General features: G+C 41.8%; 2 protein-coding genes across 2 annotated transcripts; one reads left to right on the plus strand and one right to left on the minus strand.

The window, feature by feature from the left end:
- Positions 1-733: 733 nt before the first annotated feature.
- On the minus strand, positions 734-2,765 carry s100a10a (S100 calcium binding protein A10a). The gene is made up of 3 exons (XM_083982118.1): positions 2,644-2,765; positions 1,134-1,295; positions 734-1,014 (listed from the first exon to the last, which is right to left on the minus strand). Exons 2-3 carry the CDS (start codon positions 1,272-1,274, stop codon positions 853-855), a joined length of 303 nt encoding a protein of 100 aa, XP_083838244.1. The 5' UTR covers positions 1,275-1,295; positions 2,644-2,765; the 3' UTR covers positions 734-852.
- A 2,676-nt stretch (positions 2,766-5,441) lies between these two features.
- On the plus strand, positions 5,442-19,943 carry trim46b (tripartite motif containing 46b; the record flags this gene model as incomplete). The annotated part of the gene is made up of 12 exons (XM_083982726.1): positions 5,442-5,534; positions 8,884-9,145; positions 9,664-9,853; positions 10,321-10,519; positions 11,620-11,766; positions 12,057-12,152; positions 12,829-13,082; positions 13,928-14,049; positions 14,317-14,655; positions 17,860-18,089; positions 18,987-19,054; positions 19,493-19,943. The coding sequence occupies 12 exons, from the start codon at positions 5,442-5,444 to the stop codon at positions 19,941-19,943; spliced, it is 2,451 nt and encodes an 816-aa protein (XP_083838852.1).
- Between the last annotated feature and the right edge of the window lie 6,105 nt (positions 19,944-26,048).

Below are 26,048 nucleotides of genomic sequence, written 5' to 3' on the forward strand. Positions count from 1 at the left end.
TGCAAGACCATCAGAAGAACCCATGATACTAAATCCTAACCCACACAACCCTATACTTAGATGGTGAAAACACTTGATTGGTGGAGCCTGTCAGTGTCAGCTTTAAAGTGTTGCCTGAGAGACATGACTTTGGTCAGAAAGGGAGAGGCAGAAGGCAGAGGGCGATCCCATCCCTCTCACTGCTGTTATCCAACTTTGACCAGACATTAAACACAATGAAAAGAATTTGGTGGAAAAACAGTGGTGTGCTGATGTGCTTATGGTCTGTGACTCAGACACTCCATATTTCCACATTTGCCCACGCTTGCCTTTGCTTAAACAAATAGAGCTGACTAGTAAGCATTAAGTTATAGTCAGTGACAAAGCAGCCTATCACTGATCTGATCTGCTCGCTCATGTGCCGTGATATTGAGAGTTGCAACATCAGCTTCACACAGAGGCGTGGTCACGACCAGGACATTGAGCAGATTCCTCAGGGGAGTGATAAGCAGGACTTTATCAAGCGGAGAGGGAGAGGTTTGTCTGCCCTTTCACAATCAGACAGGCAGAAAAATACAGGTGGGACTTGCATCATCACACCTCGTGATGTGGGCAAGAAAACACACGGTCTTCTCTGGAATGAGCTTTGTGAAATTAGCACAAACCAAAGGCTTGGAAATATCTCTGATGTGACACTTTGTGTATGTAAATGTATGATCACTATGACAAACACACACACACAACAACACCAACTGGACACAAGAGGTTTGAAATCTTCAGTGTATTTAATGGACAAAACTAGCTTTACAAAAATTGAAATGCATTTTGGTTTCTTCTCCTTTCCTCCGTTTTATTTATTTATTTATTTATTTTTTACTTCTTTCCCGTCTTCTTCATGTGCATCTGATAGCATTGCTCACAGGCAATGGAAAGTCCAACAACCAGTGAAACAAACTCCTCAAAGTCCACCTGGCCGTCACCGTTGGTGTCCAGGTCCTTCATGATCTTGTCGACAGCAGCAGGGTCCTTCTGAGACTGGAGCGGAGCATCAACGAGAAAAAAAAAACTTTTGTTATACTCATGTGAGAATTGATGTAATAATCATATTTTTTGTTTTGGAAACTGTCAGGTGCTACATGGTAATCCCTTCTCACCCTGAGGAAGTTGGACAGCTCGTTCTCCATCAGTTCTCTGAGCTCTCGCCGGTTGAGCGTGCCGACGCGGCCATCCTTGGAGGCGTAACGGTGGAACACCTTGATGAGTGACTCCATGGCGGTCTCCAGTTCTGAAGGCATGGTTGCTTGAGTGTGTTTAGACTGAAAAACAAAGTTCAAGTAGATATGATCACTAATGGCACACAGTTTAGCTTCAATGCCCAAAATACCAGAGGACTGGTCAGATGGACTGAATGAAAACAACAACTATTTAGCTCTTATAGTTGATGTTGAAATCCAACAATGATGGTTTGTAAAGTAGCATGTCCTCCTGATGTCTTTATCTAAAGATTTTAAGGGAGATGGAGGAGTTCAAAAGCCAAGGAACTGATCCAATCAGAATAAACAGTAGGAGCAGTTTATGTAAAACAAACATCGGATTGACATGTCAACAATCAACTAATCCAGCCAGACTGCAGGGCTCCACTGAAGGATTTGCTTAATTATATGTCTATTTGTTGGAGAAACAAGTTAAGAGAATAGTTCCATTGTTTTGTAAAGAGACACGAAGCAACCCAATGAAGTGGAAGCAACACTTGACCCTTGTCTCTGCACCCCCCCCCCCACTGATGAGTAATGAATGAGTGGAAAATCTGTTATTAAGTTGTTACAAAAAGGACAGCCACTGATTTGTCCAAAAACACTCCTGACCTCTTTGCTGCAGAGGTTCAACAGTTAAAAAGGAGAAGAGGGAGGTTGTGTGTTATTAATGTGAGAGGAAATGGAAAAAATCTACCAAGGTCCAATGTGGTGGGATATGATGCAGGAAAAAGAGAGAGGGGGAGAGGCAGAGCACATGTGTGTACATGCCCACAGTCCTGCCACACCCTTTATAGTCTATAGTCTCTGTGTTTACATAGCACAAGGTGAGGAATGAAATGTTATCTTTTCCCTGCTCCTTTCCAACCAGGGAATAAGAAAGTATTGTGTTTTGGTATGTTATTAGGAAAAGTCTGGAATTGACACTGGTTGGAAGAAAGAAAGAAAGAAAGAAAGAAAGAAAGAAAGAAAGAAAGAAAGAAAGAAAGAAAGAAAGAAGCCAGTGAATGAAAAAGCTCTGAAATCCTCACTGTAAATTTAAAAAAAAAACTTAATAAACTTTCATGACACATGCAGCACCTCCTGAATAGGCCATAGCTACACAGCACTGCAATTAAAAGTGGTAGGCTTTAAAGGAGCAGAGAAACTTTGACCGTCTCCATCATAAACCGCTAGCTTGGGCATTAATGCCTCCCCTTAGAAAAAAACTAAACAATGCCTGACAGATCAAGGAACTTAGCCAATCCATTCCTCCCACACCCAGCCGCCTCTACCTGCAGGCCTTATTAAATGATCCCGACCACTAATCTACAGCCCCCTCCGAGAGAGAGAGAGAGAGAGAGAGAGACACACACAGAGACACAGAGACAGAGAGACAGAGAGAGCAGCAGCTGCGTGAGTCGGTTCTTACCGTGCGGTCCCGGGACGTGTCTTCACAGGAGAGGTGGGAATGTGCAGAAGTTGGGAATAAGCACAGCAGAGTTTTTATACAGAGGCGACGCCCCGGCGGCCGTGGAGAGTGAGTCAGGCTGATACGGACACTGAACTCTACACACGGCGGAGGGCGGTAACACAATCACTACAAACTATTATAGGCTATGATTTGTACTAAAGTAACCCACATACTTATTAAGAACAGCGAAGAACAGAAATAATTTAGATGTAGCCTATTCATACGGTGTAACAGCTTAATATATAACTACTAAGTGGGCTAGTAGCCTAATAATATCTGGCTAATTAAAACAGATTAGAGGAAGCTTCTTGTGAGCTCTGAAGTGAAGTTTTTTGTTCTCCCAGATGACTACTATGGTCTTTCTCTGCAAATTTACCAGTTTAATACAAAAAAAGTGGAAACACAAATAGCTGATAAAACACAACTGTAACACATAGGAGCTCAATATGGCAATATGCAGTAAAATAATATAATAATTCTGACATCTTTGTTTTGACACGGTCCTTTTTCATGACCAGGGTGACAATGTGAAGGATGGAGGACCCATCATGTTTGATACTGTCATTTATGGGGTTCTAAACCCATTCACAATTACTCTGAACTCTGGGCTTTGAGGTGTTTCCCAGTCAAGAAAAAGTCCAAAAGCAAATCAAGGAAAAAACAAAAGACATTATGAACTCATAAAGAGGATCTGTCTGTATTTCAAGCAAAGAAGAGAACCTGATGGACTGACAACAAATGAGTGGGTCTCATCGAGTGTGACCAGCAGCAAAACCAATCAGGCATCTTTTAACATACAAACGATCTCACTATAAAATCTACTGATTGAGTGACTGAGTGATTAACAAACTCTATAATCAAGTGATTGGGTTTCCACGTTTTGTTTACACTCATCAATGTGAACAGTGTTCCTATAGGAAACTCACGTAGCACAATAATGTATGCTACTGTATGTTACATACATACATTTACAGTGTAATGATCTCATCTTTCTCTATAGGGACATCTTTACTACTTGCATTTACATTACAGGTAAACTATACAGACCGTTATAACACAGATTAGCCGCCCTACACTAAACAAACAAGCCCATTCTTCTTGATTTTGACAAATAGTTCCCATCAGATTACACAATGGACTGCTGATTATGTATTGGAAAGGTGCTGGTGTTTTGTTTTAGTGATATTTTTGGGGTATTTTCTTATTACTGAATGATGTTCCTCTCAGTGGTGAGGTGTGATTTACTGTAGTAAATGAATTGTGGGCCATCTTGTGGCGAAAACGTGGTATTACAATCTATGTGTCAATGTGTGAGTTGCTTCAGGAAGGAGCAGGAAGGAAGAAGGGCTTGGCTTTGGTGGCCCTGAGGGCTCAAAATCATATCTACAAAATCAGAAAACAACAACTTAATCAACTGACAATGCTGGCTGCAACGCTGCTTGGGGATTGCGATATCCTGAGATGCAAACATCACAAAGTTTACATTTTTGTTGTAACTGAGCAGATGCCTAAAAACAGAGCAGCAGGTGCACCATCATGTGGACGATCTGTGGTACAGCACATGAAGAACACACCTTTCAGTGCTGACAAGACTTACATCTTATAGTCTACTACTACATGATAGGATGGTTTTATGTCTCTATTTATTGCACTACTTTATTTATATTTATTTGTAGTACTGGCTGTGTTGTTGACTACTGTAACAAACCAAAATAAAACCTTTTTTTAATATAATCAGTTTATATAATATGGTGCAAAAGACTGAGGAGACTGATGGGTCCTGACTGAGCATGCAGGAGGGAGGAGTGTCAGGGGAAGGTTCAGGATACCACAACCAGAGGTATAGGAATATACTTCAACAAAACAGTGATGGAAAGTTCTCATGCGGGAAGTTTTTATGTAGCTGGACTTAAAAAATGAAGAAATTTGTTTTGTTTTGTTTGTTTGTTTATTATAATTTAAGTTTTAGTGACCTGAAAGAAGAGTCACAAAATCAAAAATCGCAAAATGTAAAATATTGGCAATTTTGCACGAGTGCTTTCACCTTTCAATCTTTTTTGGTGATACTTTCTTATAGCCTACTTAAGTTCTTAAGTTGCCTTAAGGAAATTAATACCACTGATAGTAATGACTGCTATATCTTCGTGACAGCCTCCTCTACAACATCTCCACTGCCAAACGATAGGCTACGTGCTGACTATTTCCTGTTTGGGGCAAACCAAAACGGATTTTCTGAGGAAAACCTCAAAACCTTCACCGTTTCCGTAAAGGATTGATAACGTTGGTCTATATCCTCGAGGAAACACCGAGGCTCTGCCACACATTTGCTTTCTGATAGCGGATTCGGACTCATTTTTTTTCTCCCCGTCCAATGACATCAAGCTTTCACCCCGCTGTGCGCCGCATCATTTGAAGGCATCCGGTGCGGGATGGCAAGGGTGGGGGGCGGGATGTCTGGGTGAGGAAAACAGCTACAGGCATCTGTTAGTAAGATGTAACGTGGATATAGACAGAAATAACAAATCTAAGAATCGGTGTCTTCGTTTCTCTTTGGTTTTTTATTTTACTCAGAAGCTGATCTTTATCAGAGCGTTTTTGTATTGATGCGTAAAAATGACCAGATGCACTGTCTTTATGAAAAAATATACATAAAGACGATTTTTTTTAACCACCGGGAAAATTACAGTTACACATTTTTGAGTTATTAATATGTACCACATGGCCTATGGCCTAGATACGTCTCGACAAATATCCAGATGATGAAAAGAGGGGGCAGCTATTTTCTTAAAATGGCAGAGATGGATTTAAAAACAGCCACATCAACGATGGAAGCTCTGGTTCGTATCAGTGTGAGTACTACTACTGTGTGCATGTGTCTGGTTTTGGTGTAGTCGTTATTACATTTACATAAGGGTAGGCTACTCGTTTTCCATTTTCATCTGCAATTTTATCTTTATTCAAATGTAAAACTGATTTCACAGCGTGGTTGGACGGTGCGTCTCCATGTTTCACCTTCCAAGGCCTGTTTGTCTGCACATAGAATAAAAAAGCCAGAAAATTCAAGTGAATTACAATGTCTGTCGGTTATTTATTTATTTATTTATTTAAAAATGGGGATATCCCTAATTCTTGGTGGAGGAAAGCAAAGGCTTGAGGCTCGGTTTCTGTGTAACCCACATTAAATGGAGGTCCCCATCGCCTCGATCAGCACCACCAGACTCGAGCTGAATTCATTTTAATTAAATATGCTCATTTTGACTAGACGGTGAGTTGATTTAGATTTTTTTTAATATAGCCTTCACTCGGCAAAACAGCGTGGGTGTAGAAGTGAAATGACACCTTTCTTTTTTTGGGATCACTGGATGGTCGTTTCCATGGAGACGAGATGCAGGATCTTCTTGCTGCTGAGGCGAGGGAGCAGCAGAGTGTGTGGATGGATGCTGCTTGCATCGATCGTAGCTATACTGGGTTAACATCCGTGGAGTCGTTTGCAGCAGTATGGCGGGCTGACTTCCCCCCGTGGTATATCCTGCTCGTGCACGTTAGGCTATATGACACAGGCAAAAGCAGTCACATTAAAAAATAAATAACGTGCAGCATCTTTTCGTGCACTCGACTTCACCGGGCGCAGGAGGAGGAGGGGGAGGAGGAGAGAAAGGAGAGGGGAGGGGATGGAAGGGGTGGGGGTGGAGGGGTGTGTGCGATGTGCTCCCTCAGACCCCTCCCCTCCCCTCCTAGAGACAGCGGCTCTCTTGATGCTGGGGCTGTGCACGTAGTCTGCTGCTGCCATGGCGCCCAGATTCCAGGTGAAGGTAAGACCGCCGCGCTGTCGCATCGCCTGTTTCACGCCTTCACCACTCCGGGCTTCAGCATCATTAGCAGTGCGCAACATCCATCCCGGCCTTGCATCTGCGTGGCGGCCCACACTCTTGCCTTTGCTGTTTGTGTATAGGCTATTCCTGCTTGGGGATTGCGATATCCTGAAATTGCGACAGACCACATTGCATGAGGGGCAGAAAAAAAAAAAGACAGGCCTGAGTTGACATTGGAGAATGACACAGAGAGACTGAAAGTAGGTCCCGTTAATAATCCAGCGTTAGACTTGAATATGGATGGGGCTCTCTTCGATTGTTTTGCAGCAGACTAATTATGTCTCAATGGGGATCGTGGCTGCAGCTGTATAAATATGAAAACTGGGAAGGCATCAATTAATTTGTTTGTGTTAGTTTTGTCATACAGCTGCATATTATTGTGCAGGTTCTTGCCTTAGAATAAAAAAATAAGTGGACATGCAGATTATCCCTCATGATTCTGCAACCCCTGCACACAGAAGCAGTGGTATTAACAGGGGTCCTTATATGGTGTGAGCTATTATAAGTTCCCCTGATGCTGCATCACATCATGGTGACAGAAAAAAAAATCCCTATGCAGCACAGTCAGTCCGTTTGTCTTGTCCTGATTACTGAGGTGAACTCATCGTGTCAGGGATGTTGCTGCTGCTGCTGGCCCTGCAACAGTTTTGGTTGTAAGATGAAGCTGTGTGTCAAGGGCATTCATATAGCAAAAAATAAAGCAGGTCATCCTACCAAGTGCTTACTATACACAACATCTGAGTATTAAACACACACAAACACACTAAGATCCATAGTGTCTTGTAGGTGGAGTGACTGCATGTGGACGTGAAGTCACAGGTTTCCGCAGCCAGTGTGTCCTTTTCTGTCAAATCAATGTCCTTTAGTGGGGCAGTGACACGCAACTGCTCCACCGCCTTCTAACTTGCCCCCTCCTCACTGCTCCAACCACTGTAGTTACATGGACTGAAGGTGCTGGTTCAGCAAGGAGGCATGTGAAGACATAAACCTGTCATTAAGCAGACTAAAATGAACACTTAAGTGTAATCAGCTCTCATCGTGCAATGTATATATTATAGGCTCAGACGCTCATATGCAGAGCTGCAATTAAAGAGATGCACTCTGTGCAGTGGTTGAATAATTTATTCTGGTCTTTATCCATATTTAAAATGAATGATGCCCTATGTCGCTGGTCTGGGACAGCTGCACCCATTACCCTGTCTCTCTCGCTCTCTCTCCTAATGCATTTGTCTCCTATATTACTGTACTGGCTTGGTGTCAAACCTCACTACTTTTCTGGGTCTGACTGAAATGTGTCCCCTGTATCTAAGAATAGACAGTGGTTAATTGTCAAAAGCTGGCTCGGACTGCTTGTTCAGACTCACAGCGTTTACATGGTTTCTTATCTAAATTAAAAGGTTGCATAATGTGGACTAGTTCTTGCATTGCTGTTTTGGGCATTAATTAACATTTGAAAGCTTAAAAAAGTTAAGTTATCCAGCAGAGTTGTGTAAACAACACAAGGCAACAGCTTCACTCCTTCAGATTATACATTTATTTCAAACTTGCACTGGTTTCCTCGGCATGAGGAGTTGTTAAAATGGCAGCTACATTAAATGTGGCTTGTCATGTCTCTACATGTGTATATATATACTAATGATAATTACCTCATTAAGAATTTCACATGGTATTGGGATATTGAATGAATGAATGTAGATCATAATGTGGACACCAACATGGCGCTGACATTAGAAGGTCACATGACCGAGCCAAACCGTTCACTGTTTCGCATTTCACAAATAAAATTGTACTACGGTTTAGTGGTAGCATCCCTGATTCCTGAAATATGATATACGTAGCTACAATAATATAATTATGTAGTTACAATACTGTATTATGATACTCAGCATTGTCTTACTATTGCCATTTGTCCTAAAGGCAGGATCTAAAGTTGTTGATGTTTTGAGGATTATGGAAAAACCCTCTTTAGAAAGCTGTTTCTGTTTTTAGTTTTTTTTTCCACTTGGCACTTTAACTTAGGCTACATATTGTACGTACAGAAATATATTTGTCTGTAAGGAACTGTTGTGATAGGTCTCTCTTGAGAAGGAGGCCCTAAATGAGACGCTGTATAAATAAAGGTTAAATACAAATAAAATAAGCTAAAAAAAAAACTCTTTTAAAATAATTTGTCCTCTTTGAAATAATGAACTTTGAATGTCACCATTGCAGCCGAATCAAAGGGCTGAATGAGCACATTTGTTCCTCTTGATTATGTGCTCTTACATGTTGTCCTGAAGTTACTCACCTTTTGTCTAACAGCTCGTCACCCTTTTGTGTCTGACAGTCTAATATGAAGAGCCTGGAGCACGAGCTGCACTGCCCAGTGTGTAAGGACATAGTCAAGCAGCCAGTGGTCCTGCCGTGCCAGCACAGCGTCTGCCTCATGTGTGCCTCAGAGGTCTTGGTGGCGAGTGGATACCCTCCTCCAGACCTTCCCCCGGAGCCCAACTCCCCAGCATCCACGCCCAACACCCGCTCACCCCGCCAGGCACGCAGGCCCACGCCTAAAGCCGAGCAGCGGCCCATTGACCGTGTGCTGCGATCAGGTAACTCTGATAGAACATACTTTCTTTTTCTGTATGACGCGTTAGTTAAAGGAGAATTCCGGTCATTTTTGAGCCCTAAATCGTTGTCCTGATGGTCACGCAGTGTTGTGGGGAGCAAAAAACGTGACTAAAATTAGAGTTTTACACCATGGCTAGACGGCGCTATAGGGACAGCAACAACGCTAAACTATGGGGGCAATTTTTTCAACCACAACAAACACTCAAAAAACAATCAAATATCTATGGTACATGACTCAAATCCTTATGACACACCACTGAACTCATATAGTGTACAGTATAAACAGTATAAACTTTGTGTTTTTGCATGTAATCACTCACCTCAGATAGCCTGCATCAATTTTAGTTGCGTTTTTTGCTCCCCCCAACACTGGGTGACCATCAGGACAACGATTTAGGGGTCAAAAATGACCGGAATTCTCCTTTAAACCCTTTGCTTTATATGTATCTGGAAAAAGCCTGCTTCTTTCTAATAACGTGCTTTCCGTCTTTGTTTCGAGGTCCCCACCCGCCTTCGCCATCCATGCCTCGGTCACCGGGATATGGGACGTATCCAGGGCGGCGCCGGAAGGAGGGACCACCCCTGGTGATGATGTTCCCCTGTGTCCCCTGTGGCCGAGATGTGGAGCTGGGAGAGAAGGGTCTTACCGACTGTCTGCGCAACCTCACTTTGGAGCGTATAGTGGAGAGGTACGTACCATAAACACGCAACCAGCACACGCACATAAATATGCACCTCCCTTAATGATATCGTCCTTCAGTACTTATAATGTCTGGAGCCGAATGTAAATGAAGAGAGGCTGGAAAGCAGGAGGTGTGGGAAGGTATCCAGGTCAGGCTGTCGCAGTTGTAGTTGCTGGGGGGATTCTGCAGAGCATGCACTGCAACATGCTGTAGCTATACTCTTGCTGACTGTGTGTTTCCACAGCCTCGCAGCTTTGTGGTCACTTCATCACCTACTCAGTACTGATTGTCTGCTTCTCTTACAATGGACACTTTGCTACGTTGCTTTCTCACTGAACTCACTGAATTGTCTTTGTGCGTTTGGCTGCTAGTTTTTATTTGCCATTTCTTTGGCAGATCCCTCATGATAAAAAAAATTCAATTTAAATTTAATCTCCCAGGTTCTAGAGCAATATTTCTTTTACCCCCACCAGGTACAGACACACAGTGAGTCTGGGCAGTGTGGCTGTTATGTGCCAGTTCTGTAAGCCACCTCAGGCTCTGGAGGCCACCAAAGGCTGTGCCGACTGCAGGGCCAATTTCTGTAATGAGTGTTTCAAGCTGTATCATCCATGGGGGACACCACGGGCTCAACATGAACATATTCTACCTACGCTGAACTTCAGGCCAAAGGTAAAGACATTGTGACACTTCACTGTTCATCGACATGTGTAATGATATGATGAACTTTTCAACTTTATTTTATTTATCAATTATTAATCTTACTTGTAGGCTACTTACATTTTATACGTTAAAGAGACAGAGACGAGAGACTCAAAACTCACCTGTTCCGACTTGCTCATCACATCTAATTCACTGCACTTGTTTTATTTCATTTCATTGTTTTTTTTCCTTGGTGCTTTTATGCTGTGTTTTTAATAATTTCATATGTGCTGTTTTTATGCTATGTCTTTTGCACTATTATTATGAGATGTTCTGTATGTATTTATTTTTCTGTGAGGCGACCTTGAGTGCCATGAAAGGCGCCATACAAATAAAATCTATTATTATTATTATTATTATTATTAGTTCAGGAAAAAACTAGTTATAGATCGTGAGGAAGTGCCATCATTATTCACAGTGTTTTAGAGATAAGAGACATGCAGAGATGTGAGATAAGTTAGCAGATGAGGAGGTTTTTCAAAAGGAACAAGTGTAAGTGATAAAATCCAGAGCAGATCATCAATAATGTTGGCACTTTGTGTTTTAATGCTGCTTCAAGTTGGATCTTGGAATATCCACTATTATTTATTTATATTGGAGGCACAAATCTAATAAAAGCAGATGTATCTGGAAGGAAATACCCCTGTTGGTATTATTATTGCAGGCTGGTGCCTGGGTTGTTATGTAAATGTCTGATTGTCTTGGTGCAGTGCCACTTATCTTAAGGGGGGATCAACTGTGTGTTTGCAATTCATGAGACAATTGTGGCACAGATCTCACTTTTTGATTTAACAGTGTAAACACAGAGGTCTAATATTTTCAGATCAGATTTTGGACGTATTGTTCAAGATTATTATCTGATCCACATAGATTAGAACCACAGCGAAGAAAGAAATAACCACAAACAAAATGATGTGTATATATTCAAAGTAGATAAAAATCTCATTTATATTTGCTTTACTTTTACTCACTGTGTTTAATTTAAAGTTAACGGCTTTTGCCAAAGGTAAAAGATAAATACACACATGTCCTCAAGTTTGAAACACATTTAATTTGACTCCTGTCTTCAGGTTCTGGCTTGTCCAGACCACGACCAGGAGAAACTGCAGTTCTACTGTAGGTCCTGTCAGCGGCTGCTCTGTCCACTCTGCAAACTGCGCCGAATCCACACCGGACACAAAATCCTCCCAGTGGCCCAGGCATACCAAGCCCTGAAGGTTTGACTCCAAATCTGACATGATCTGATTAGTTTTCTCTAAATGTGAAATATGCACTAACATTGAAACATTTTGCTTCTCTGCTATTTGAACTATCGAGTGAGTGAATGAATAAGGATGTTTTGATGATGTTAAAAAAAATTAACAGATCATTTTTGAATTCATCAGAGACATGCAATGTACAATGTACAGTAATAGAAAACAGTACAGTAAATTGTCTAATGTAGTTTAATGTAACACTGTGTGTAGCACTTAGGCTGACTGATGTGTATTTGTTGCCTCTTTGACAGGAGAAGATTACAAAGGAGATGAACTACATTCTGTCCAACCAGGACACGGTCCTGGCTCAGATTACCCAGCTGGAGAGTGCCATCACTCAGACTGAGGTGATTAACTCGTAGGGTAGACAAAATGTTGTAAAACCAAGCAGCAGCAAAATACCAACAAAGATGTTCATGATGGAAAGATGTTCCTGTGGGTTACTATCAGAATCAGAATAGCTTTTATTGCCAAGTCGTTATTACATCTACAAGGAATTGGTGTATATTGCAAAACACAAGAAAGAGAGGGATAGTTAAATATGTGCAAGTACAAAAATACAATAAAGACAACATATACATAAAGTTGTATATAAGAGCTGAGCAGTATTTCTAATGGCCTCCTTTTCTGAATCCTGTGAACTCATGGATAGTTTGTAACACACTATTGCTATTTACACACTATTGCTATTTATTGTATTATGGTTTTTATGTACGCTGTGAAGCACTCTGTGTATTCGTACTGGGAAGGGTTCTTCTATATAAATAAAGTACTTATTTACTTACTTACTATAAGATCAAGATTTAGTGCATGCAGATGAAGACACACAGTTATATTATTCTTGTTTGGAATCTGCCTCAGGTGAAGTCACACACATTTTTACAAATCTGTTGAATCACATCTAGGCCCTCTCGTAGACAAATCCTTATTAATGAGCCTGACTTAAAGGTGCTCTAAGTTAGCATCACTTGGCTGTGAGTTGTCAGATGTTTGAACCTGTCTGTCCGTGTTATTGAACACCAGGTAAACAGTGTGTCAGCCAGAGAGCAGCTGGCTCAGAGCATCAGAGATTTGACTGCGGCTCTGGCCGAGCGCCACTCCTCCCTCACCCAGGCCCTGGAGATGGCGCGGCAGAAACGTGGCGAGGCGTTGGCTAAACAAGTGTCGGAGAGACGGGGATTGATGGAACACGCAGGGCTCATGGCGTTTACCCAGGAACTGCTGAAGGAAACAGACCAGCCCTGCTTTGTGCAGGCTTCTCGCCAGACTCATAACAGGTTTTCCATTTGTTTATCTTCACCATCGCCCTCTGTCTTGATTGAACAGGCCTTAGATCAGATCTGTCTTTCTTTGTCAGTCTCCTCTTTAATTATGACAGCAACTGATTTTACACACACCTAGTTTGCAGAAAACAGCTTGCAGTAGAAAGGATATTGCTTAGTATTGTTTGTAATAAGTTACAACAATGATTAAAGAATTAAGTATTTTTTTCAATTGCTTCATATTATATGGTATTTGAGAGGGAAACATTTCATTTAATTCACTCTATGCGAATGGATCTGTGTTCAAAGTCGAATGTTGCTAATTGATGATATTTGATATTTTTCTTAAAGAACACAACCAGGACTGAATTGAATTGTATCCTATGTATCAAAACCACATTGTCTGTGACATTATCATCATCCAAAAGACATCAATAATGCAAACATGAGGCATAAACGTGTATTAATCCACATCCTAAAGTAGTCCCCAAGGAATGCACAATTTACTACTGTTTGGATAAGATTTGATAAACACCACAGTGCCTAGCTGTCTCAGGAGATTACTTTGTAACCTTTAGGAGAATTGAATGGGCCTGAGGCTTGGCACAGGCACAAACACAGTAGGAAAGTTGGAAAGCATTGAGAGATTAATGCATTGTTGGTTTTGGTCCATGGGATTTGATGAAAAAATAGAGAGCGATGCCAGCCTTATCCTTAAAAAATGATCATATGCCACTCCCTACTTATCAGTCTGTCTCGTCCTCCCAGGATGCAGCTTGATAGAAGCAACATGTAAACACCCATCCATCCACCTTTATCCCTCTAACCCTGCTTCCTTGTGTTTGTTTCCACTGCGCCAGGTTGTGTAAAGCAATTGAGAATCTCCAGCATTTCGTTTTGGATGCTGATCCATCCTTCAGACACTTCCAGCTGGACGTCTCCAAAGAACTGAAACTCCTGACGGACTTGAACTTCATCCAGGGTGAGAAAGGGAGTGGTGAGACGAAGGGAGAGGACGGGAATGAATGGGGGATGGAGATAGTGGGTGGAAGGAAACTATAGATAAGGAATGAAGGAGTAAGGGAGTGAAGAGGAGAGAAAGACTGATGACTCCCTTCGTGCAATAAAGCTGTGGGAATATGTTGAATGAATGTGAGGCAGTGATAGAGGTATTGATGGTTGTACAACTATAACATGTTAATTCTCTTGATTTGAGCTTTGTACTCATGGACACTTCATATTCAAACAGCGCCCTACGCTCCAGTGATTGACACCCAGCGTACCCTGGCCTATGACCAGCTCTTCCTGTGCTGGCGTCTGCCCCAAGAGTCTGCCCCCGCCTGGCACTTCTCCGTCGAGTACCGCCGTCGGGGCGTGGTGCCAGGCGGAGCGTCCCGGGGCGGGCTCAGAGGGGGGTTGGCTGCGGCCCGCTGGGGCTGGCAGCGATTGGACGAAGTGAGTGGCTCCAGCGCCGTGATTGACAGGTTGGAGATGGACAGCGTGTATGTGCTGCGGGTGAGAGGCTGCAACAAGGCGGGCTACGGGGAGTACAGCGAGGAGGTGTACCTGCACACTCCGCCTGCTCCAGGTGAGAGTACAATACACACTGCACTAATGACTTTGGTTTGGCAGAGGGAAGCTGCACGCAAACAATGAAAGAGAATAGACAAAAAGGTCAAACTCCACTTCACATGTTTGGCTATGTCATAGTTAAACAAGGTGTGAAGCGCACTTTCAGACATCTCATACATGAAACGCTAAAGGGAACTTGTGATGCTTTTTTCTATATTGTGTGTATACTGGAATCCTATATCACATGTGTGCTCAAAGTTTCTAATAATGAGGTAAATTTAATAAAACTAATCCCTCTGAGACAACAGCTTAATTATCAAACTACTCTGAACTTGTTTGACGAGTTGACATCAGCTTCTATACACGGTCATCTGCTCCAAGCACAGCTGCAGGCACAGTGAAAGGTTTATTCTGAGCCAAAATCCTGTCAACCTATGATCTTCTTGTTAAATGTACGTACACCCACTGCCAAAACAGTCTACTTCAATAGTATTAGAGGTGTTTGATGAACTGGTACAGGTTTACTGTACAGTAGCCTAATGACTAGTAAGGGTATATGTAGAAAAATTATTGGATTTTACTTGTGATTTCAAGACTAAATCCTCTATTATGAGATGCAATAAGAAGGTATTGGGTGTAATATTTGTTGAACAGAGACATCCAGCTGTGGTCTTTGTGGATGTTGGGCATCCACTGTTATATTCTCGATCGGATTCAGGATTCATGTACAGATGGATGTGATAAGTTGCCATTTCCAATAAATTGTGTTCCTCTCCTTAGTAGTTTTACAGGTTGGTTTCAAAACCTCCACATTGATAAGAGGATGACGCACAAGGTGCTGCAGCTCGGCAGGCTACCAGAGGGCTTATAGGGAGTGGGGCCTTAAAGAGGCCAGAGCTAATAATGCTTGTGTCAGCTGACGGATCATCTGAGGGGCAGTGCTGTGAATTATGCAAACCTTCCCTGTGTACCTGTGTGAGTGCTAGCTATTAAAATATATAGCATGATAGGTCCACTAAGGAAGGGCAAAATAAGAAAGAGTGGAAAGGTTTATACAGATTATGTAAAATGAAATGTTGGTGATGGAATCGTGTGATTGAAAACAGTTCACTGTTCATATTTGGGATTGAAAACATTGGCAGCGAGCAACGGGTAAGACTGTCGAGACAACATTGAATCACACCTCGGGCTTCAGGATATTTTGATGGGCATATTTGTAGACTTATTGAATCATTGATTTAATTGAGAAAATAACATTTGGACTTGTCGGATTAATGAAAAATGAAAATAAATCTCTTGATTTGGTGCCAAATTGAAAATTAGCAGACCAGAAATGTTGGTAACAGTTGGCTATACTTTATTTCACAGAAAATAAGAAAAATCAGACACATAGCTCTTGTTAGTTTTGCTGTTGCTACAAAGCCAATTTTAGCATTAACAGCTGTTTATATACCACCAAACTTAATTTCCCTTACCCACTAAGAGTGGGGTAAAGTAACTCTCTTATTTTCTATCACTTCTTTCCTGCCACTTAAATTAACATGCTAACCAGCTAGCCCAAGCGTGGTTGGACCAAATCGTTACTTCCGATACCGATTCACTGTAGCCTCCAGTAGTGCTGCCCAGAGGGTGTTTTATAACCTCCTGTAAATGCAATGATGGCTGAAGCTCTTGCCAAGACTGGCGAGATAACAACTGTTAATGCCGACAGTTTTTTTTTTTTTTTGTTCTCACTGTCAAATGTGTTCAGCTAATCTGGGCTCTTATTTATTATCTACTGTTATTTGATAGCTTCTGTTTCCTGCCTCAGTTGGCATTTGGTCAGCAAGGTTGACGTATACCCAGATCTCAGCAACTACCTGTGCTTACAACTCTTTTTTATTACAGTATCAGGAACAATGTCCAAATCTAAAAATGATCCTTTGATCCGTTAGTACAAAAAATGAGAATGTCAGAAGGTTCATTTCTCATCTTCATAAAATAGCCAGAGTGCGTCATTTTGTATATTTTTTTATGTCTTTGACTGGACTAGGAGTCTTTGTACTATTTTTAATTAATGACATATGGCCACTTAAATCATTGACAGGGTATTGCAGCTACAAGAAAATCTCATTATATCCATACAACAAGCTGTAGCCTATTGTTGTCACCCAGGAGCCATTCATCTCCTCGCACCTACTATTATTTTTATCAGTCACAATAAAAGCATCAGGATGGTTACCATGGTGAAACACTTAATAATTCATTCTCTTTCTTTTTTTCTTTTTCTATTTTTTTTTTTTTTACCCATTCCCATTCTCCCCCCACCGTTCTCCACTTTTGGCACATCCCCATTTTTGTTTTCCCATCTTTCTCTCACATATCATTTCCATTTCACAGCTTTGTCATCCTCTTCTGCGCTACCTCCACGCTGCCAGTCTACATGCCTCCTCCAGAACGTAAGAAGTGCATTCATATCTCTTGGCCGCCCCCCTTCTGTGCCCCCCACCCTCCCCATGCAGCATAATTTTCTCCTCTTCTGCTTTCTCTCTTTGTTGTCATCCCATGCATCCTCTGTTCTTCCACCCACCCACCCACCCACCCACTCACCCGTCTGGCTCCCACTCTGCCTCCTATAACGAGATCTGTCCGAGCGCTGATGATGAGGTTTGCAGTTTGTTAAGACCTGGGTCTTAACAACATGGATCGGACTCAGATCCAGGGCTTTTTTTTAATTAATGGTGGAGTTGAGTGACTGGTGAATTCCTTGTGTCCCTGTACTGGAGGCTGTTTTTCCTTCCTGCTGTTGCGTATGTTGTTCCCTTTGTGAGATGTATTGGAAAATTCTGCACTCCCCACAGCCAGAACTTCTTTGAGACACCTTTTGTATTTTACTCCCTGTGAGTCATCGACGTATAGATCAATGTCCTTTTCTCTTCCAGTGCTGGTGGGAGGAGGTGCATGCCTGCTCTCTGTTCCCCTCCCCTTAGTCTTTTAATTGTTTATTATTCTCCTCATTTCTCTCCTCCTTGCTGCTTTCTGATTGTAAATCTGTACCACTCCCTCTCTGTTGCTCCCCAAAACTTCCTCTGTTGCTTCTTAATCCCCTGGACATCCTTTCTGAATGCACCTTTCTTCTTTGTCTTCTCTTTACCCTCATGTTTTCTCCCCCACCCTTGTCTTTCTGTTTTCCCACCCTGCTCTTTTCTCTGCCGTGTATCCCCCCTCTCCCCTTCCTAAGTGCTCAACTTCTACCTGGACTCTCGCTGGGGTCTCCATGCCGACCGGCTGGTGGTCAGTAAAGAGCAGCGCTGTGCTCGCAGCGTCCCCGGTCTCTCTCTGCTGCAGGCCGCTGACCACGCCCTCACTTCCTGTCACCTGACTTCGGACCTCCTCGTCGGGGATGTGGCCATCACACAGGGACGTCACTACTGGGCATGCTCAGTGGAGCCTGGGTCCTACTTAGTAAAGGCAAGTAAATTAAAGCAGTAAATTCTACTTTTATTGGTTTTTTATCAGCTTTATAAACCTGTATCCTGACTGGTGCATGATGTCACCATTTTTATAACTGACCCCTCTACCTCACCTAATCCATACACTTCTGCTCATACAGAAATCTCTTGTGTGTTCATGAAGGATCCAAAATGCTCAAAGATATAGTTTAGGTTTTAGGGCTTTTAACTGATCAATATTCCCAGTAGGCTACTGTTACAAAACAACGATATTTTAGTTCCTGTCTGGTATTTGTGACTAGACAAGTGTGAAGTATCTGAGTCTGCCCAGTAATTGCCCGTGTTGCTGAGAGTTTTATGCAGTGCTATTTTCAATTTAATTAGGTAATGAGAAGGAAATAAGGACCAGATAAAGTTTTAGTTTCTTTTTAGATAGTTGTTGCTCTCTTTCCTTCTCTGGCTCAGTTTTAAAACATAATTTTCATCCATAGTTTCATCTATGCAGCAAATGAATAAACGGTTATTTTTAACGTGGGGTAGAGTAGATACAGATGGATGACGCCTGAGCCAACACACATGTAGGGGTATTAACATATAAAGTATGTATGACAGTTGGCAGTAAAGTAACGCTTTGGCTCATACAAACATCCTACGACTAGACTGTTTCAATGGGAATGACAAGTTTCACAAGGATTTTAAGTGTCTCATGTTTGACTGTATTGTGTTCATATATGTATCCTGATACTCACCATAGTACTAGTATGCTCATAGGACTGCATATACTAGTCATTTGATTTGTATGGTATCTGTGTGATTTAATAATATAACACAATTTTAGATGGGAAAAGAGAGCACATCAATCAGTCATCAGTTATAAGATATACAAATTGTTTGCTTTTTTTCCTCGTTTGAACAGGTTGGAGTTGGACTGGAATCCAAACTGCAGGAGTGGTTTCACCTTCCACAAGACATGGCCAGTCCACGGTGAGTCACTGTGGTGCAGTCTGTCCCAGTCAGGGCTGGTGACTACTTCTGTAGCACCTGGAAGGATTGTGAAGTATCTGCTCTCATTTGAAGAAATATACTATATATGAATTGGTATTTAATGAACACATACTTAGGCTATATTTAAGAGGCACATGAATTTGGCTTGATTGGTTTGACTGAGCTTTCGTATATTTACTCTAAAAAAAAAAACTCATTTGTGACACACATGCTGCAACCGAGTGTTCATGGAAAATGAATAAAAACTGAAGTCATGATAGATAAATACATGTAGTAATCTTTGCCACTCCAAGTCGTAGAGAAGTACAGATGCAAACCTGACCAAACCTACTGAAGCCCTTAACAAGAAATATTATGAATTCTTTTGAGGTATTTGTCAATTTCCTCCTGATCTTTCATACTGTGCTGCCTCTGCAGCTACGACCCAGACAGTGGCCATGACAGTGGAGCGGAAGACGCCTTGGACTCTGCTCCGCCTTTCTGCTTCCTCACCATGGGGATGGGTAAAATCTACCTTCCCCAGCACAGCAACCACCACCACCATAGTAGCCATGGGAACAGCGGCCGAGACCCCATCGCCAACGGCAACAGCCCCTCTTCGCCCACGGGCCTCACCTACCCGCTGCCGCCCCGGCTCGGTGTGTGCCTTGACTTTGAGAAGGGTCGCGTCACCTTCTACGATGCTCACTCTCTGCGGCCTCTGTGGGAAGGCCATGTGGATTGCTCCGGCCCCGTGTGTCCGGCCTTCTGCTTCATCGGTGGAGGGGCTCTGCAGCTCCAGGAGCTCGTAGCCAATCGCAACGCAGATCAGACCCCGGTCAGAAGGGTGACCATCCAACCCCGTGTCTCCAATATAAACAACAACTGATGCCTGATCTGAGGTTTTATGGTAATTTGGAATGTAATTGGTAATCGTGAAGTATTTACTCAGCTAGAGCAAAAAGTTAGACATCTCAGCGATTTTGTTTTGTATTTAATTTTCTTTGTATGAGAAAATGTTTCTATAGCAACAAATATGCAATGTAATTAAGTTTCTTACATTTTTGTTATATGCATTTTTGCAAGAAGTATTGCTTAAAGTAGTGTCTGGTACACCCAGCACTTACTATGTAATTATACCTTTGATGCTTGCACTTGTAGCCAGGCTATATTGCTTACATTTATAAAAAATAAAAAAAATAATGTAGATACAGCATCACACAATGCTGTCTTTCCTGTAGAAGCTTTTCCACTGTCATTTCATGCCCTTAATATGTAAAGCTTAACATATATTTTGATTTAGAAATATGAGCATTATGTGAGTAAAGAAAAAAAATGGTTGCAAAGATTTTATTGTGTCTGTAACTTAACTTGTGTTTAACCACACAGTTGAGGACAGTTGGTGAAAACTCTCTAAGTCGTTCACCCATTATGATCCCAACCAAAGTTATTGTTTTCCTGGGATGTAAATGTGGGAAATTAGAGGTAGAGAGGAACAATGAGGCAAAACTGTAATTAGAAGCTCCAATTATACCTCTGCTGCACAGCTAATCACTAGTTTCCACAGTTCTGTTTATGCATTGCTGTTTTGTATTTCAGATACACGTCTGACGTCTGTGTGTGTGTGTGTGTGTGTTTGACTGTGTGTGTTTACTTCCCTATGTGCATGGGTGCGTGTGTGGTTTGACTGATAACAGCGTTGATTCATTGGCTGACGATGAAAAGTTGTTTTCTCGCAAACAGTTCTTTTGATTTTTTTTTTTTTACCCTTGCTTGATTGTAAGTTAATGAGCAGCGCTTCTTGTGCAACGATTAGCAGATTAAATCCATGTAAACTTCACCTGCTGGCAGATTGTTTGCAAAAGAAAAAATGGATTACGGAAATAAACACTGAATAAATACAAATTGTTTAAATTACGACCGCACCTTCTGTTTCCTTTTGTTGTTGTTTCTGTGCAGTCAGAATTCAATCTGCTTCATCTGGGTTTTCAACCATTCTCACTTCACTGTGTAGTTTCACCACCAGGGGGCAGCAGGACATAGCAGAGCAGCAGAGGCATCTGCAGGCTTGTCTTTACCACACTGCAGCTTTTGTAATGATTTTATTTGGAAAGATGAATAATTGCACCACTTTTCCATAAAAAACAAACCAATAGTTAGAGGAAATTGGCAAACACAGATTTTGAAATGTGCTGTTAAAAACTGGGGGAAATGCCGCTCTTTTCCAGATTTCTTACAATTGTTACACATTTGAGTGTTTTTATGGAGCTCTTGCTTTAATGTTTTTTTCATGCAGTGTATATTACCTGTCTTTTGTGTTGTTTTTATATCCCATCAACAGCACAGTTTCTGGCTTTGATTATTTACTCTTAAAATAAAATGGTACCACACAATTATGATCTTAAGAAGAGGGAGAATTACAATTAGAGTCAATCGTAAAATCATTTTCTTAAGTATATAATCACATACACATTGCTGTGTTATGATTGCCTATTGGCAGTCATGGGAACAAATCACTGTTTAACAGCACACAAACCTTTACACATGTTGGCTGGTCTGGACCATTGTCATAAAACAGCCATGTATCTGAACTCAATACGGAGCGGCCTTCACTGCCAAGTGGTCTCGTATACAGTATACATATGTACTGTATATGGATTTATATTCATGAGGGTCTGGGAAGAAATAACCCACAAATCAAACTTTATTGTTTACACACATGCAATAAAAAGCTCACATAATAACAGACATAAAATTTGTGTCCTTTAGTCTGACATGGCCTCTCACGTATACTGCACAGTGCAGAGGATGCCACCTATTGGCTAACAGAGCACAGACAGCACAGACCATTCAAATATCAAACATAGATCTAAATGTTGACATTTTTTGGCATTTCCTGGGAGGAAATGATTTCACGCACATCGAAAATCATTCTTGCTCAATGAAACACCTTGGCTGGTGTAATGAATAGTGATGACCATCTGCTTTTGATAGAGATATTAACGCCTCACATGTGTAGGTACTTAGCATTCCTTATGTAAATGTAATGTAAATCGTCAGAGTTTACCTTTTATGAGCTTCAGATTGAAAATCCACATATGTGTTTAATTGGACCCACATTCAAGGGGAAACTGTAGAGGAATTTGGGTTTGCCTCAACCACAGAGGGAAAATAAAATGTAGAAAAAAAGAGAGAATCAAGAAAAAATAAAATAAAGCGCACAGCCTTGACACAAGCCAAGGTTCTTTTTTAACGTCCTAATACACACAGATAAAAATACTGCCTCCAAAGGGAGGTTTAGCTCTGATCCCCTATGATATAGAAGAAGAGGAATGCACTGTAAAGCATGAATACAGCACTGCACAGCCCTCCACCCACCCACCCACCCCCCTGTGCTTGCTGCACCTCTCTCTTCTTTAGTCCAAATCTGTAACAGATTGGGTTTAGTCTGACTGGAGGTATGCAGCCACAACACCACATGTAGGGGTCTGCATAATCCCTCCACTGAGTATTAAGTGCACAGCATGGGCATTCTTTTAAAGACCTGGCAGGAATTACCAATACATAATCTCCATGATCATCATTTAGTATAGTTCAGAGGGAGAGGATTGAGGCAGGGAATCAGCCGAACTTATGAAGGATCTCGGAGCTATATACAATCTGTGCGAGGCGGTGTGCGGTGCCATCTGGAGAACACATAGGACGGAGTCTGCTGGAATATGCTAAACCAACTGTCTTAAACAACACGAAGCTAGGCCACATGTTCAAAAGACTTATTTTGTTTGCTAAACGTACTATGTGTGGCCTCTGCACCCTGAAGGGGAATACATGGTTAATGGGGGGAACCTGCTTAATACTACTTTGCTGAGACAAAACCATTATCATGGATCTCAGTGATGGAGGCCTGTAGTAGGAATTAAGTTGGCAGGGGGTGAAAAAACAAAAACATGAAGATAATGTGCTTGTGCTGTAAGCCCCATGTCTGACAGCTCCTACCTATATACTTCATAGCTGTGTGCTTTTTATTTGATTGAGAAAGTTGATTAATTATTCATCTTCATATTCACAAACTTCTAGATTGCAATCACAAGAGGTGTCAAGTCCAATTTCACTGATAATCCACCCCCTCTCCATATGTAACAGGTTATTTGCTGAAGAGGATTGAATCACGTTCATCATTCATGTCTTTTACTCAGTTTGTGCTGCCTTTAAATTCAATAATGCTGTGTTGATATTATTCTTCCAGACATGGTCACTGCTGAAACATTTATGTTTCTCTTCCTCATCCATCCATCCACCCATGAGACTGAATGGCATTAATAATGTACAACTTCCTGCTTTTATCACATTGATAATCTGAATCGAGGTAGAAGGGGAAAAAATCAATCAGCTAAATGTTGGCTAAGAGGATTTGAGGGGCATAGCGGGGCCATCTTCCCTCACTATAATAAATGAGGGGTGACAGTAATGCTAGACGGAGCCCATATGGCCACATACTGTAACCTAGTGCACTTCGGTTGTGAGAGAAGACACAGGGCTAATTCAGTTTCACAATCACACTCCAGCGGCATTTCCTACTCTACTGGATTTGTCTGCTGCACTTTGTTTTTTTCTCTGTTTAATGATGCAGAGAGTATTATGCATCGACTGGGTAGTTTTCCTGCATGAATTGCACACAGTTCACAACTGGACAATTTCAGTGTCCTGTGATATGAAACACCAGTTTGACATTTTGGAAAATATTTGGTCTCTGAATGAAAACAGATTCACAAAGCCATGGGCTCATATGTCATAGCCTTGAGTAATCCAAAACCTTGTCAGTACAGAGGAGAGTTATCATTAGCCCAAACACTAACACTGTAAATCCTAACAAACTGCATTAACAACTGAAAGATACTAACCATGCTAATCGTTCTGATATGTCTACTGGTTTCCTTATTTGCTGTTTCCTATTTGCACAACTCACTCCTCGTCTGTGTGTCTGACTGTGGCTAAAACAAAAGACCAAGCCTCTCTGATGTTTCCTCAAACTCTAACCATCTTTATACAAATTGTTCCTTCACCATTCACCAAAACTTTGTTTAGAGTTTGCATTAACTCAGCCACTGAAACTCTGTCCAACAACCAATTAACCTTGCTTATTGTTACAATATGTATTTTGGTAGGAGAAATAATTTGCTTACCGGCATATACCAAAGTGTAAAAACTTTATAAAGACTTATTGGAGGCTGTGTGTGTGCTGACTGTTCCGATCTTAATCTTAAGATAACTAGCTGCTGGCACTGGCTTCACATTTACTGAACAGATATGTAAGTGGTACCATTTTTTTTTTTCGAACTAACTTTTGGCAAAAGAGCAAATTAAGCATATTTTCCAAAATGTCAAAAATACTGCTTTAAAGCAGCCGTGATTCATACTTCTTTATAACAAAAATGCATCAAATGCTAATGTGAATACAATTCAGTTATTATCATTATTAAGTACCAAGTAAGTATGAAACTGCAGCAGCCCTCTGATTTTTTGAGCTTTATAGTGTGTTACTGCTGCGAGGGGAAAAAGCTCTAAAAGCCCACTATACACAACCTGCTCAGCACTTCAAGGTAGAAAGACAAAGTTAGAGAGTAGGTGAAGCCAGATATATTTTTTTCAAGAGCTGGTAGAGAATAAAAGCAGAGCTAAAAGAGGGCGAATACTGGACTTACATTTGCCTGGCAGCCAGAAACACAACTTGAATGATAATGTGGCTCCGTAACCTGTGGATGAGTAACCGACTGTTGGCTTATGGTTTCAACATATCAACATAAAAGATGATGTTGTGTTCAAAACTACTCCCAAGTGGCCAAGAAATTAGTTATTGCAGGTTAAACTGCAGACTGAAACCAAGAGTGTGGATATCCCCTCCCGTAGAGATGATTTCATTCTGAACCCGGAGGAACGGTTCACTGGTTTAAACCACTAAAATCCTGTCTCCTGGAACAAGTGTGGTAAGTGGGCCAAGCTATATTACATAGCTCTTGGCTATAAGGGGTTAAGGCTGGCGAAACTTCAGATATACTGTATGTTTTTACACTCTGTCTGTAACTTAACAACTAGGATATTATTGTTTCCATAAAACCATGGTGTGGAATAGCATTTCAGCGAGACTAATGATAGAAAATTCTTCGTAAGAAATAGTGTGCGCAGGTGTGGGACTATTGCACGTGTGGTCAGAAACCAGGATTTTTGATTGAGCTTTATGCCGTATGTGACATATCCATTCAGTCAGTCAGGATGTAGCGTATTTTGAGTGGTTTTCCACCTTGGTCAAACATGCTGAGTCGGACCTCGCTCACCCCTGCACAGTTAAAATTCCAGGTTTCTGAAAAGTGAAAGGCAAGTCAAATCAGAATGTCAACAGGGGATCTGTAAACCACACGTTTTCTAGACGGCTCTGTCAGGACCAGCTGTGCATACATCACAGCCTGCATGGTCCGTGTGTACAGTTGGAGAAAGGAAATAAAAGCCAGGGAGAGTGAAGGACGGACGTAAAGAGGAGAACAGACTGACGTGTAACAGCAGAGACCAACAGATGCACACAGAACACGGAGCGGGGGAGGGGGAGGGGGGCTTGGTATTTGATCTGTGACGAGAGAAAAACAGTCTAAACATCCCTCTGAAGTCCGACGACTCCGTGGTCCATATCTGTTACCATGTCAATATGTCCCCGGCTGCAGCCCACCCCCCGGCCTCCTTGTCTGTCCCTCCTCACCTTCCAGATGCTCACCCACTGACGGGGTGAAAGGTTGGCAGGTGCCTGGGGGAGCAGGAGCCTCGGGGGTCAGATTTCCGAGAGGTCAAGCAGTCGCAGTCTTGGGGTTGAACGAGTGAGGAGGTGAGGAGGTGAGGAGGGGGGGGGGGGGGCGCAATATGGCTTGTGTCCAGAGTGGGAGATAGACGGGACCACAGAGCAGCAGTCTCACCTAATCAACTTCATTTACTGGCGTTGGAGGTGGTG

Source organism: Trachurus trachurus, assembly GCF_905171665.1.
Source record: "Trachurus trachurus genome assembly, chromosome: 11".
Lineage (NCBI taxonomy): Eukaryota > Metazoa > Chordata > Actinopteri > Carangiformes > Carangidae > Trachurus > Trachurus trachurus.